Source organism: Paramormyrops kingsleyae, chromosome 15 (genome assembly GCF_048594095.1).
Source record: "Paramormyrops kingsleyae isolate MSU_618 chromosome 15, PKINGS_0.4, whole genome shotgun sequence".
NCBI lineage: Eukaryota > Metazoa > Chordata > Actinopteri > Osteoglossiformes > Mormyridae > Paramormyrops > Paramormyrops kingsleyae.
In genome coordinates, this window is record NC_132811.1 from 13,155,112 (window position 1) to 13,167,690 (window position 12,579).

Genomic DNA, 12,579 nt, shown 5'->3' on the forward strand with positions numbered 1-12,579 from the left:
CCACCAGTCCTCTCTCTGTCTATCAGCCACTGGATTTGTCCCCTGTCTGTCACTTTGCAGTCAGCCAAACCTGGGTCTGATGGAGAAGGACCCTGGCACGCTGTCCCGGTTAGGAGGACGGAGATCAGCGCAGCTGGACCTGGGCATTCAGAGACACGCTGCCCCTCAGCACAACAATGATTCCCGTTGCTATCTTGACAATCAGCAAAGCTCCATGGACAATGAGAATTGGCACCTGCCTTGTGGAGTGACCGTCAGACCCAGTGACCTACTATCTTAGCCGTCTGGGAGAAATGCTTGGTTAGCAGCCTTCTGTAGAGTGGTTGTGTTTAGGAAGCCATTTTTGGCCAGCCAGACAGTCTGCTGCCCCCCCACCAACCAAACGCAGTGATGTATGACCATTGATTCCCACCCCCCACAGGATGCATAGCTGCACAGGATGCTCTTAACATGGCATCCGTCTGTGACGGGCTCTCGCTGGCCCCCCCAGTCCATCCATCAATGCCAGCTCCCATCTCCAGAGATCCCTCTCCCCCTCCTCACCTTACCCACCTGCATAACCACCACCTTTCCTGTTTTTGCTAGTTGCCAGCAGGGGGCGATCCGCCTGAACCCGCTGCAGGTGCATTCGATTACATGGCTGGTGCCCACCGTGGCAAGAGCACGCTGCTCCCCTGTCTATTCATCTCCATTTGAAAAGTAAAGTAAATAATGCTGATGAACGAGGAGGGACCGGTCTGCTGTCCAATTACACAGCCTTCTGCTGCCAGCCTCGGTCTGACGAAATCTTGGATGTGCCGCGTTTGTGTGTGAGGCAGCCGGGTCATGTGACAGAATTGGCAACACAGGCTTGCAGAAGTCCAGCCACACCCCCGGACTGAGGACAGCTGGTGCCTGTATCCGGGAGCACACACACACACACACACACACACACACACACAAATAAGCAATCCAGCACATCGGAGTCTTTTTGTTTTACATTCATTAATTTGGCAGCTGCCTCCTTTGAGAGTGTCTTACAGGGTAAGAGTGCAGAGAATGGACAGAGGTCATAAATACACTGACATTATGGGATGCCCTGGCTCGCTGTTTTAGGGTAACAGGGTAACTCGTACGTACAATCTAAGGGAGATGTTTCCAGGCCTGTGCTGTTAATCAGCTGGCCCATTCTTCGCGGGGCGGGGGGCTCTAACTCTGTTCTTTCATAATGTAGGGCTAAAGCTTCAGGCAGCCAGAATCCACCTTTTATAATCATTACTATTAAAATTTGCCTATTTTGGAAATATCCTTTGTGTCATTATGCTGCATAGCACATCTGTAAAGCTCGATGCCCACTCGCCCACCTCATTATTTTTAAGGTATTCAGGTCCTAAAAAGAAGGCATGATTTTTTTCAGGCCTGGAGAACCAATTATTGTCATATACTGCCACCTATTGGCGGGCAAAGCCACATGAATTTATTTTCAACTTAAAAATCTGTTCATACTTATACGTCCAACATTTAATTACGTATTTGATAGGACAGTCTAAGCATAATATTTTAAAGAAAAATAAGAGACATAAGCTGTTAAAATATCGCAGAGCTCCTGGGTTTCAGAATCAGCCAGCATCCTAATAGTTACTTATATGTAACAGCAATGGTCTGACATCCAAGTGCAGACATGGCGGATTTATCCATCCATCTATTTTTAACATCTGCTGGTCCCACGGGACTTTTTAAAAAGCTATTGAAAAGATCAGGGGTTAAGTCAAGTTTGCCCCGGGCTTGACTTTTTTGTTATTTTTTTTTTAAGGAAGATTGTCACCGGGGGTTAAAAAAAACTAGGGGCTAGGCTTAAAATACTCGGGGCTATAGCCCTAAGTGATCGGACTATCCTATCGATGGCCATGTCGCGTCCTGTGCATGGTTGTGGGGGTCCGGAGCCTTTCCCAGAAGTTACAGGCACAAGGTAGGGAACAACCCACGGCAGGGCGCTAATATAGCGGGTAATTAACTGAAATTTTGAATAAAGACCACGGATCGGATCAGCAGCAGAGGAGTGCACCTATCCACACATTTCAGCAACAAGCAGAGTCAGTATCTCACACAGCTTCTCCTAGCTGTTATACTCACTTTAATCTCAGAATGTGGTACCGGATCAGCACGGTTTGGCTGGGCGCGGCTGTGGAGAGGTTTACGGTGGAGAGGTTATTCATACGAACGTGTTTTTGATTAATTACCATGCTTTTGTTTTTAATACCTTTTTGAACAGTGGGACTGTAGATATGGGACAGCGTGAGCCCAATATGAACATGACGGACCAACAGACAGGCTAACACACCTCTCACGGCGGCTGTGGCAAGAATCACAGCGTAATGCAGCGATCAAAAGTACCTCTGACAAATAAAGAGGGGAAGCTGGCTTCCTCTACAGACACAGCTCACGAATACAAGAACGTCACTTCTGAAGTACTTTGACTGATGGGGGCATGGAAAGTGGTTTGAGAAATTGCACCACCTGCTGGACTTGAATAAATAAGTAGCTAGGAAACTCCTATAAGCATGTCGGAAAACAATGAGGGTATATAGTATGTGAGGAAGTAGGGATATAGGTGCCTAGGCAGTGTATAGACGGGCGTAATGCAAACACCAGGAAATGCCAGAAATAAATTATTCTTTACAATTGTTGATATTTATTTATCACCTTGTTAATTTGGTGGTTTAATTATTCATAATAGAGATACAAAACTGTTGGTTATGCTATAATCCTATATTACTAATATGATAGAGCAATATGTTTCCAAATGAATACTGAAAATGGTCCTCTCTTTTCACATTCATTCAGCAGGAGGCGCTGTTACTGTTCTTCAACCTCATTTGTTACTTTTGCTATTGTTTTCCCATTTTCTAGATCATGTTCCTTTGGCAAATCAATATCTGGTGATTGGATGGGCTCGTTTCTATAGGTTACCTGAGACATTGCCCCATTTCCACCCTTCCCTGGGATTCTAGCCCCCTGTAACCCAGTAAAAATATGTGTGTTTTTCTCTTGAAGGATAAATTGTGTTTAAGGTCACTTGTAGAGCCTCTGTGTCTCCATGGAACTGACCCCGACAGTCAGAGCCTCATTAAGCAGCAAAATAGTGCAAATACAATGTAGAATTAATGGTCATTTGAGTTACATAAAGACCAGCCACATAGATTTAATTCCGTTTTTTCCTTCTCTGGAGGCTTTAGTTCAAAGGGAGACCTTTTGAAGTGCTGACAGTGGGACGTTTCCCAAACGGTTACTTAAAGGGCCACACGCAAAGCAGTTGTCTCCACATGCTAAATGAGCTGATAATGCAGTGTGTCTCCCACTGAGCGCAGTGGTTTGGCAATAATTAGTAGTACTGTGTGTCAGAATAGAAGCTGAAAATATAGCATTGTTTTTTCCCCTCTTTTACTCTTTTAATTGATCAAAGAGATTTATAATGACAAGCTGACCACACGATGCAGATTCCAGCCACAAAAGCAAGATCGAGGTTACAGCTACTCGGCGGAATTTATTTTTGCATGTTTCACTGGAGAACTTGGGTTCTCCATCAGCCAAGAAATGGACCTAATTGTATATCAGCTTTTCTGGCTTAGCCCCACTTCAGAGACATGAAAACAGAAACGTGTTTGTCATTGCTCAGAATAAACGGGGGATTGACCGGGCAGTCCAGATTATACTTTTCGAGTGGAAAAGGATGAGAAAGTGTAATAAATTGAATTGAAATCCCTTTCTTGTTGGATACTAATCCTTGTTCTGGACACGAGAGAGTGGTATAGCCGTGAGAGTCTATCACAAGGATTAAAATTCATGTTAGATCATGCAATCTGCCAGCAACATACAAGTACCTCCCCTGCTCTGCACCATCTCAAAAAAATGCAGACGCTCAGTCAAAGAGGAACGTGGCATTATTTCATCAGAGTAATGCACACAAGCGGTACCAGAACCGAGCTGATACTCAATTATTACTCAATTATTTACTGCATTGTGTTAATAAAATGTTATTTTTACTGTTACTTTTTAGTTTGTCGGAACATTTTTCAGGTCCCCACAATGTAAACCTCAACTTTATAAAAATCTGTGAATGCAGTCAAAAACTAAAATAGCCAAAGGTCTTGTGTTTTCTTTGTTTACTTATGGTTAAGGGTAGGGCTGAGAAAGTGGTAGGGTTAGGTTGGGTTTAGGGTTATGCCCATAGAAATGAATGGAGAGTCCCCACAATGATAAGAATATAACTGAGGGTGATAGTGAACATTCCCATAATGAGGCAAATGTTATGGGAAGACCTGTAATCTCTCTTATACTTGTGCTTTTTTTTCCCTACTGAGATTATAAATGAGTTCAATCTCCTCCCCCAGCCTATGATGGCAGGGGTTGGCGATGTGGTGGTTATATCATGGATAACAGAGGAACACGACCATGCACAAGCAAAGAACAGTGGAACATGACAGTTTAAGAGCAGTATCGAGGAACATGAGTGTATGAGGAAAAGAACTGCTGAACTCAACCCAAGAGCAGAAGAGTGGAACAATAGTCTGTTGGAACATGACGGTGTGAAGGTGATACTGAGAAGTGTGATTGTGTGAGAAGCATTGGTCTGGAGTGGGAGGCCAGGTACCAAATGGTGTTCAGGTAAAACCACTTTCTGTAGAACGCTTAGCTGTTGGAATGGAGAGTCCCCACAATGGGGCTGATATGTCCAGAAACTGTAATTGGGTGTTTTCCTCTTATAGATTAGCAAGCGAGCTTCGGAAATATTTATTTTGTGTTGGAAGGGCATTCGATGGACATGATTATGTTTGAAATGCACAAGATCCTGGGAGCTTATGACCCTGCAATTTTTGGAGGTCTTTCTTTCCTAGGTTGCCGTAAGTAAAACTCCCTAGTAGCATTAGCAGAGAGTATTTTTTTTCAAACAGCACAAGCTACAACGCTCATGTTTTTTAGGTACTTTTTTTTTTGTTTTGGATAAATGCCGTCACAAAGAAAATGGTTGTTTATGTACATTTTGTTTATTGAGAGCAACAACATTAGTGTCACATAATTATAAAAATGGGTTTTTGGCTAATCCCTTACAGCCAGGAGAGCTACAGATTGGGGACATTGGTGGTGTTTTGGATTCGCCTCGTATGATTTTTCATGAAAAAATGATTTATTTTATGTGTGTAGGCAAAACCATGGAAAACACAAGCAAAATTATTGGTGTTATTTTTCCTTTGCGTCATCCACACAGCTTATGAGTTTCTTTCCATTTGTACAGATGGGCATCTCATTGCGGCAGCTCAACTTAAACATGTTTGCCAAGATGTGTCTGCCATCACCTCCTTTGTGCCTTCACCCTACATCTGTACCATCACTTTCTTATTGCCTCCACCCTAAGCCTGTGTCATCACCTCCTTAGTGCCTCCACCCTAAGCCTGTGTCATCACCTCCTTGGTGCCTCAATCACAAGTCTGTGTCCACAACCCACCATGCTAATGTCCTTACAGACAATTACAACAGTGGGGGCCAGACCAGGGCCCATTGTGCTGTTAGGGGGGGGGGGGGGGCAAATGCATTTGACCTTAATGTGCTCCAAGTATTACTTACACTATATTGCCAGCATTAAGAAGCGAGAGACAATTGTGAAAAACCTATGTTACTTATGCAATGCTTTGTAGTCACATTTTACAGTTTATGTTGAAATATGTAACACACTCTGATTTCTTGTTTAGACTGTCTTGCTTCCACAGGCCTGGTTATTTTTTCTGTCATTAACTTTGCTTTTCACCAGCTGAAGTGATTTGACCGCCCGGCGCACCTGCGTTGAGTCCATCGAGAAATGTGCATCGAGAAATGTGTCTCTCCTGTTCAGTGCACACATTTTTAGCCCACATATATAAATACAAATAATAATAATAATAATAGTCATAATAATAATATATTTATTTCAGACCCAAATAGCATATGCATTTAGAGGGGCTACAGGGTTGCCCCCCCCTCCTGAGAACCACCCCTGTGCTTGCGTACCTCCCTGTGCTTCCACATGCGTGACCGTCCTGTGGCCTCTCACCCCCACAGGCGTGTGCTTCCTCTGCACGGTGGATGTGGTCCCGGTGAAGAACGAGGATGGCATGGTGATCATGTTCATCCTGAATTTCGAGGTCATGAGCGAGGAGAAGCGCAGCGAGTCCAGCCGAGAGCTCAACCACAAGCTGTCCATCCCTTGGCTCTCCGCAGGTGGGAACCCAGCCAGTCTCTCCGTCTCTGGCCCACAGAGGCAAAATGCAGCAACTACAGTGACACTGAAACTCAGGGCAAAGGGCTGCAAAGGTTTTTGACTGTCCTCCCATATGTGTAGTAGGTAGGTAAATAGACAAAACAGAGTCTAAGAGACCCAATTTCAGTCATAACTCAGTTTTGATGAAATATGCAGTTTGATGCTGCGTTTTGCCTTTGCATGGCGTTCTGTTTACTCCTGTGTCATTCCCTTCTACAGAAATGGCCAGTGGTGAACACAGTGGAACACAAAAGTGTACAGTTCCAGTGCAGTGTACTTTCACATGAATCTTTCAGAAGTTTTCACACCTCGCGTGCCGATTCCCTTTCTCCGCAGGCCGCTCTCGTGGCTTCAGGGTACGCCTCCCGCTCCTGCGCTCCCTGGCCAACAGCAGGCAGTCCCTCCAGGACGACCCCGAGGCAGCTTGTGTGCCAAGGGCCTCCCACCCCAGCCGGGACTCCCTGATGCTGGACGAGCTCATCTCCCTGCCCGAGCCGGCGGGCCGGAGGGCACTGCTGGAGAGCCAGCCCCCAACACCACCACCGCCACCGGCTGCCGACTTCCCCGTGCATCCACACCACCTCGACCCAGACGCTTCCGTGTCCAACTGCAGCCTGACTCAAAGCCGCTCGCGGGAGAGCTTCCACAGCATGCGGCGCGCCTCCTCCGTTGACGACATCGAGGCCATGAGGCCCGAGTGGGAGCGCAAGGTCCGCTCTGGTAGCACAGGTAAGCCCCGCCCTTTCCTGTTAATCCTGTGTGGTCCAGAGGCCATTATTAGTGATGGTCAAATGAAGCTTCATGAACCATTTGCTGTATTTTTTGACCCCACTAGATGGTGCTCTTGGCTTCCTTTGAGCCCCTTTTTAAACAGAGAGCACCATCTAGTGGAGTCAGAAAATACAGCAAGTGGCTCCTGAAGCTTCATTTGGGCATCAGTAGCCATTATCCTGGCATCAAAAGGCCAGCAAGAGATTCGTACAGCATACAGGGAGGCCCCTTTACTGATGTAACGATCTGGTACAATTTACAAACAAAGTAAAGCTACAGTAGTCTCCCACTCCAGTCCTGGAGAGCTACTGTCCAGTCGGTTTTCTATCGTACCTGCCTTCTGATGAGCGGCACCTGTTCTCACATAAATACCAGGAACAGGTGTGGCTCATCGGAAGCCAGATGGAATGATAAAAAACCTACTGGATAATAGCTCTCCAGGACCGAAGTTGGAGACCCTTGCTGTAGATGTTCAGGTGAGTTATGCAGAAAGGGCTTAGCTTTTCTACCTGAAATCCCATTTGAATCTGATTGCAAAGCTCCGTAGTTTTGACTAAGATATTCCATTACGGATCTTGCCTTGAGACCAGTAAGGCCTGTAGCTGTGATGAGGCAGGACTGACAGACACCATGTGACTCTGCTTTTCAAGCACCCCCCCCCCCCCTCTGCTGGTGATGTCCACACAGGCGCAGTGAACAACAAATCAAACATCCTCAACTCTACCTCGGACTCGGACCTCATGCGCTACCGGACCATCAGCAAGATTCCACAGATCACCCTCAACTTTGTGGAGTGCAAGCCGGACCCCCTTATTGCCCTACCTCCTGGGGACAAGGACATCATCGCTCCCTGCAAGCTAATCGACCGCACGCACCACGTCACAGAGAAGGTTACCCAGGTAATGGGCACAGCCCCCCCTCCATCGACACCCCACTTTGATGCCAGTGGGTGCTTTTACCATGCCCCTTCGATCGGTCTATTGGTGGATTTTGTTTGGCATCTATTCCATTTTTACAGGCCATCTGTTAGGGCGTTTCATATATACTGAAAATGTCGAAATCCCATAGGTCTTAAAATACACAGCTGAAGACAAATCGGAGCTTCAAAGCTGCTTTTCTGCGTCGGCACGCTCTGATCCCAAATGCGCAGGCTGTCGTGCTGAGTTAACTCCCACTTAACCCGCTAACCTGATCTGCCCCGACTTGTGGCCAGGCTGCTGATGGATCATGCAGGGATCCCAGCCATCCCAGGTGTCCTAGAGCCATGTCTGCCGTTACAAGCCAGTAACAGGTTACCAGGAGCGGTTTCAGTGCTGTTCAACACTCCCTGCCTGACGCTGTAGACCCAACCATAGGCGCAGGGCCGTAGGAGACAGTTTGATACTGGGCGGGGGGGGGGGGGGCACAATTTGATAATTTAAATGCAAAGATATGTTTCTTAGGGGGATAAATAGGTCTTGTATTTCCTCAGGGGGGGGGCTAAAGGTCAAATCCGAGGATCGCTGCTGACCTGAACCCAAAATTAACAGGTTCCAGTTCCAATCATACCATTAACAGATAGGAGAAGAGTTTCTCAGTTCAGGGTAGCTGGGGGGGGGGGGGGGGGACACTGGTAGCTCTGGTGCACACCTGTTACATGAGTGTCACAGTGCTCTATCTGGGGCATATCGCCTACCACTGCGGGGGGGGGCAGGCCTCCCACCTGCTCTGCCTTCTCTGGCCTCTCCGGGTCCCGCTGGCCATCCTCACCACTGCTGTCAGCTCCGTCTCCTTCCTCCCAGGCAGAGAGGTGTCCGGCATGTGCTGTGCACAGCACCCTGTCTGAATGTCTGAATCCCGTCAGCAAATAATGATTTTGTTTTACTGCAGCCTCAGCACAAAATCCGCTCTCATCTCCCCAGCTAAAACACTGATATGTGATGAATCTCTTAGCACCAGTGGGAAACTGGTGGCATGATGTATTTGTATTTATATATTTTTTAAAAACAGAAATGTTATGCTACACACCAATATAAGTTAACGGACGGCGATATTGGGGACACGGGGTGGGGCTGGAGTGCCCACAGTGGGTATTTTTTAAAGTAGTTTCAGGCACTGTCCACCAGACATGAAATGCAATTAATCTGCACTGAGATCACCGCCCTCCGCCCTGTGCTTCCCGTCTCCATAGTGACATGCATTGCATTGTCACAAACAGCCGGAGTCAATCAGACAAGCTGAGTCAAGATTCCGGCAGCACTTCCAGGCATGACCTGCAGGTGGTGCCACCTGTTAGTGAAAGTTCATGTAACAAGAGGCCAGCACACTGTAAGGCAGTCTCTGTTACCCAAAACAGTATATTCCCAGAAGTATTACATTTTCCTCCTCAATGTTTTGTTGTTAGTTTTATTTTTTTTTCTTCTTTTTTTTTTTACTTATTTAATGATATACTATAGTATATATTGTGTTGATGTACACCATTGGGAAATTAATTTTCCTTGCTGATATTTCACTTGCTTTTGGGAACTGTAAATTGGCGTCCTGCTGAAAACAATAGGACGAGTGGACAACTGATCAACAGCGCGGATGCTTTCCAGGCTGGCACATATAATTAACCATAAAGAAACGGTGTTTTGTATGCAGTTGACTTTGCTGAACACTAGAAGGTGCTGCTATTGCATTTGTTCAGAATAAGAATTGCTAGTGTGCTGCAATAGCCATTTAATTATTGGTGTTTAAGTTTATTTGATATTCATGACATAATAGCCACGTATAATTGGGTTACATAGACTCGTTAAAATAATCTTATTTTGAGAGAATCTTGATGAGGCTTTTTATTTTTTTTTGCATTTATTAAGTGTTGAAGGGTTTCTTTTATATAAATTATACATAAAAAATAATTAAGCTTTTGCTGAATAAGTTATTGTGCTTTTGATTTATGTGCCCGTTAAATTGAAGCACTTTCTTTCGGTATGCGTTCCACGCGGACATTAGTCTTGGCTGGGCTATGGTTTGGCATTACTGGCACTTCAGGTCATCATTCCAGCTGTCTGGAGCAGAGCTCACAGAGGACTCATAGATGTGGCCTTCATTTTCATAAGCAGCTTTATTACATGAATGAAGTGACAACAAAAACAGCATCTCTGTGGCTTCCTGTCCTGTCTCTGCAAAAACAGCGGTTTCTGGCCCCTTCCGTTTCCCACAGTCATGCTGATAGTGATTCATTAATAATAATAATGATAATTTATTATTATTATTAATAGAAGGCAGTCTTCACATTAGCGGGTTGCAACAACAAGTATCTCCTCTAGGTCACCATCAGGGGGTTTGTTGCACCCAACAGTTCACATCCCTCAGCGCCATGGGGACGTCCTTCGAACCCTGCCCACTGTGTTTTGACCTGCCCATCCTCACCCCCTGTTGCCCACCTCGGGGTTCCGGAGGGGGTGTGGGGAGGGGGTGCGAGCCTGCCTTTAAGCACTAGATGGGTCATTGATAAAATTATCGTTCTTCTGGTCTGCACCTGGCTGTGCACGGGGGGTGGGGTCTGGCTGACGTCAGCATGTTGGTGGAGGGGGGCTCTGACGTACTGTTGACAGGCCTGAGGTGGGAAGAGCAACCTGACACTCCCCCCCTAAGATCTAGCCTACCCCCCACCCCACCCCCACTGCTTCGCTTTCCCCCAACAAGCACCATGACCTATTTTAACTGCTATTGGCCCATTCATCACTCAGTTGTGGGTATAGAGAGCCATGCCACACTGTTCTGCACCATTACAGAAGAGTAATTTCACAGCATAAGAACAGGCACCTAAAAATAAGCAGCACTGAGTGAGCAATAATTTGTACCCTTATTTCTGAGTGTAGGGACTGCTAATTTTCTGCATCTTTTCAATTGATTCTTCCTGTTCTGCACTGAGCGGAGTGGATAAAGCACAACCAAATTGCCTAACCTGTTAGAAAACTGAAGAAGTTTGCGAAAGTCATCAAACTCCCAGTTACTGGTTGCTTGTTCCACTTTGGTAGCCCTGCGGTGTGTAGTTTTATATACCGTTTTTGTTTATCAAAGTGGATGATTTACAGTTGTGTGCATGAAGATTATTTCTGCTTTCTGTGCAAGCATGGCAACTACCGATCTGATCTTACTGTCCCCAAACTCACTTGTCTTTTTAATGACCTAAAGTATCAGGTCTGTGTAATCATATTAAGTATAAGTATATCTGAGCAGAATTCACATTGGTGTAATTGCCAGTGAGACAAATTTAATTTGCCCTTCCAGGACCTTTCAGTCTGTTACAGTCTGTTACTTGCCCAGACACTTACTGTGATGAGGTCACATGGCTCACATGGGTCACATGGACCCTGGGAAGGTTGTCCATTGGTCCATTGTCCTCATGGTGCCCCAACAAGCCAGAGTCCCTCCATCTCACGCATCACCTTCACTCCTCCACGTCTGCAGGCTCCTCAGGCCTGCAAAAACACACGTTCAGGATCCATGTAATGCACATGCTTCATTGATGTAGTGAGAAGATCTTCTGAATCACTGCTTCACCCCCACTATTTTGGGTTCCCTGATCTTAGTTTATTCCTGAATACAAAGCTCACTTGCCCCACCTACATACTGTAGAGTCAGGCAGGAATGTCTATGATTAAGTCTAACACAGGCTGGAAATTTAATTAATCTGTCTTTGCTACTCTTTTCTACACATGCCACCACTCACTCCCTAAGCAAATGTCATGCCTGATGTGTGAGAGTTAGCAACCCTGAACAGTCATTGTGCGACGTGGAGGACCCCAAATTCCATTTGTAATCCCAGTACAGCCCTGCAGGGGGATTCTGCATGTTGAGCAGAAGTGGGTCGACCCACCTAGGGACACGGGAGGGGGAGGAGTCTGCCATTCGATGCCCTGCCATTTATACCCAACCCTCCAGAGGAGAAGCAGCCTAAATATCAACGTAAATACCAACAGAGCTCTGAGGCCCACGGTGCACGTAGCGCCAAAGGCCGTGCCAAAGCCGGCATGACCTGAGCTTAATTACAGCAGCAGCAGAGTGGCTCCCTGTCCTTCAGCTCCCAAGGTCATTTAAACCCAGCAATGACAAGAAGGACATCAAGATCCTGCCTATAGGAGTATATTCTAACCGCTTTTCAGAGAAACATTCATCGCCTGTGTTGATGATGCTTTACTCACCACCTGTGCTTTCTATGGATGTACGTCAGCTCCTTTCTCTTACGTCTTTTGCTTTATTTTATATTTAAAGCACTAGGTGTTCTGTGGCTAAATTCATTTACCATATATTTACCCTTGTGCGTCATTCTGGCAGGAAGTAGTCTTCAATCAATCAGCAGGGAGGCCTGTGTGTAATTTAACTCCGCCTGACATACTCTTGTGTGTGCAGTGCTATCTGCCTGCCTTCTGCGTTCTGTGTGGTTCAGGCTCCTGAGACCCCCGTTGTCAGGTTTGCGGGCACGATGCAGGCTAATATTCTCACAGGCTAATATTCTCACAGGCTAATATTCTCACAGGCTAATAATCCCACAGGCTAATATTCTCACA

The 12,579-nt window shown here is 46.1% G+C and overlaps 1 protein-coding gene across 2 annotated transcripts in view; it reads left to right on the plus strand.

Annotated features, from left to right (window-relative positions):
• kcnh2b (potassium voltage-gated channel, subfamily H (eag-related), member 2b) overlaps window positions 1–12,579 on the plus strand; it is a 132,410-nt gene that overhangs the window by 57,737 nt on the left and 62,094 nt on the right. For both annotated transcript variants that reach the window (XM_023804679.2, XM_023804678.2), the window contains exons 3-5: window positions 6,073–6,231; window positions 6,608–7,000; window positions 7,730–7,941. In XM_023804679.2, coding sequence (XP_023660447.2) covers window positions 6,073–6,231; window positions 6,608–7,000; window positions 7,730–7,941 — 764 coding nt within the window. The remainder of the gene's footprint in view (window positions 1–6,072; window positions 6,232–6,607; window positions 7,001–7,729; window positions 7,942–12,579) is intronic.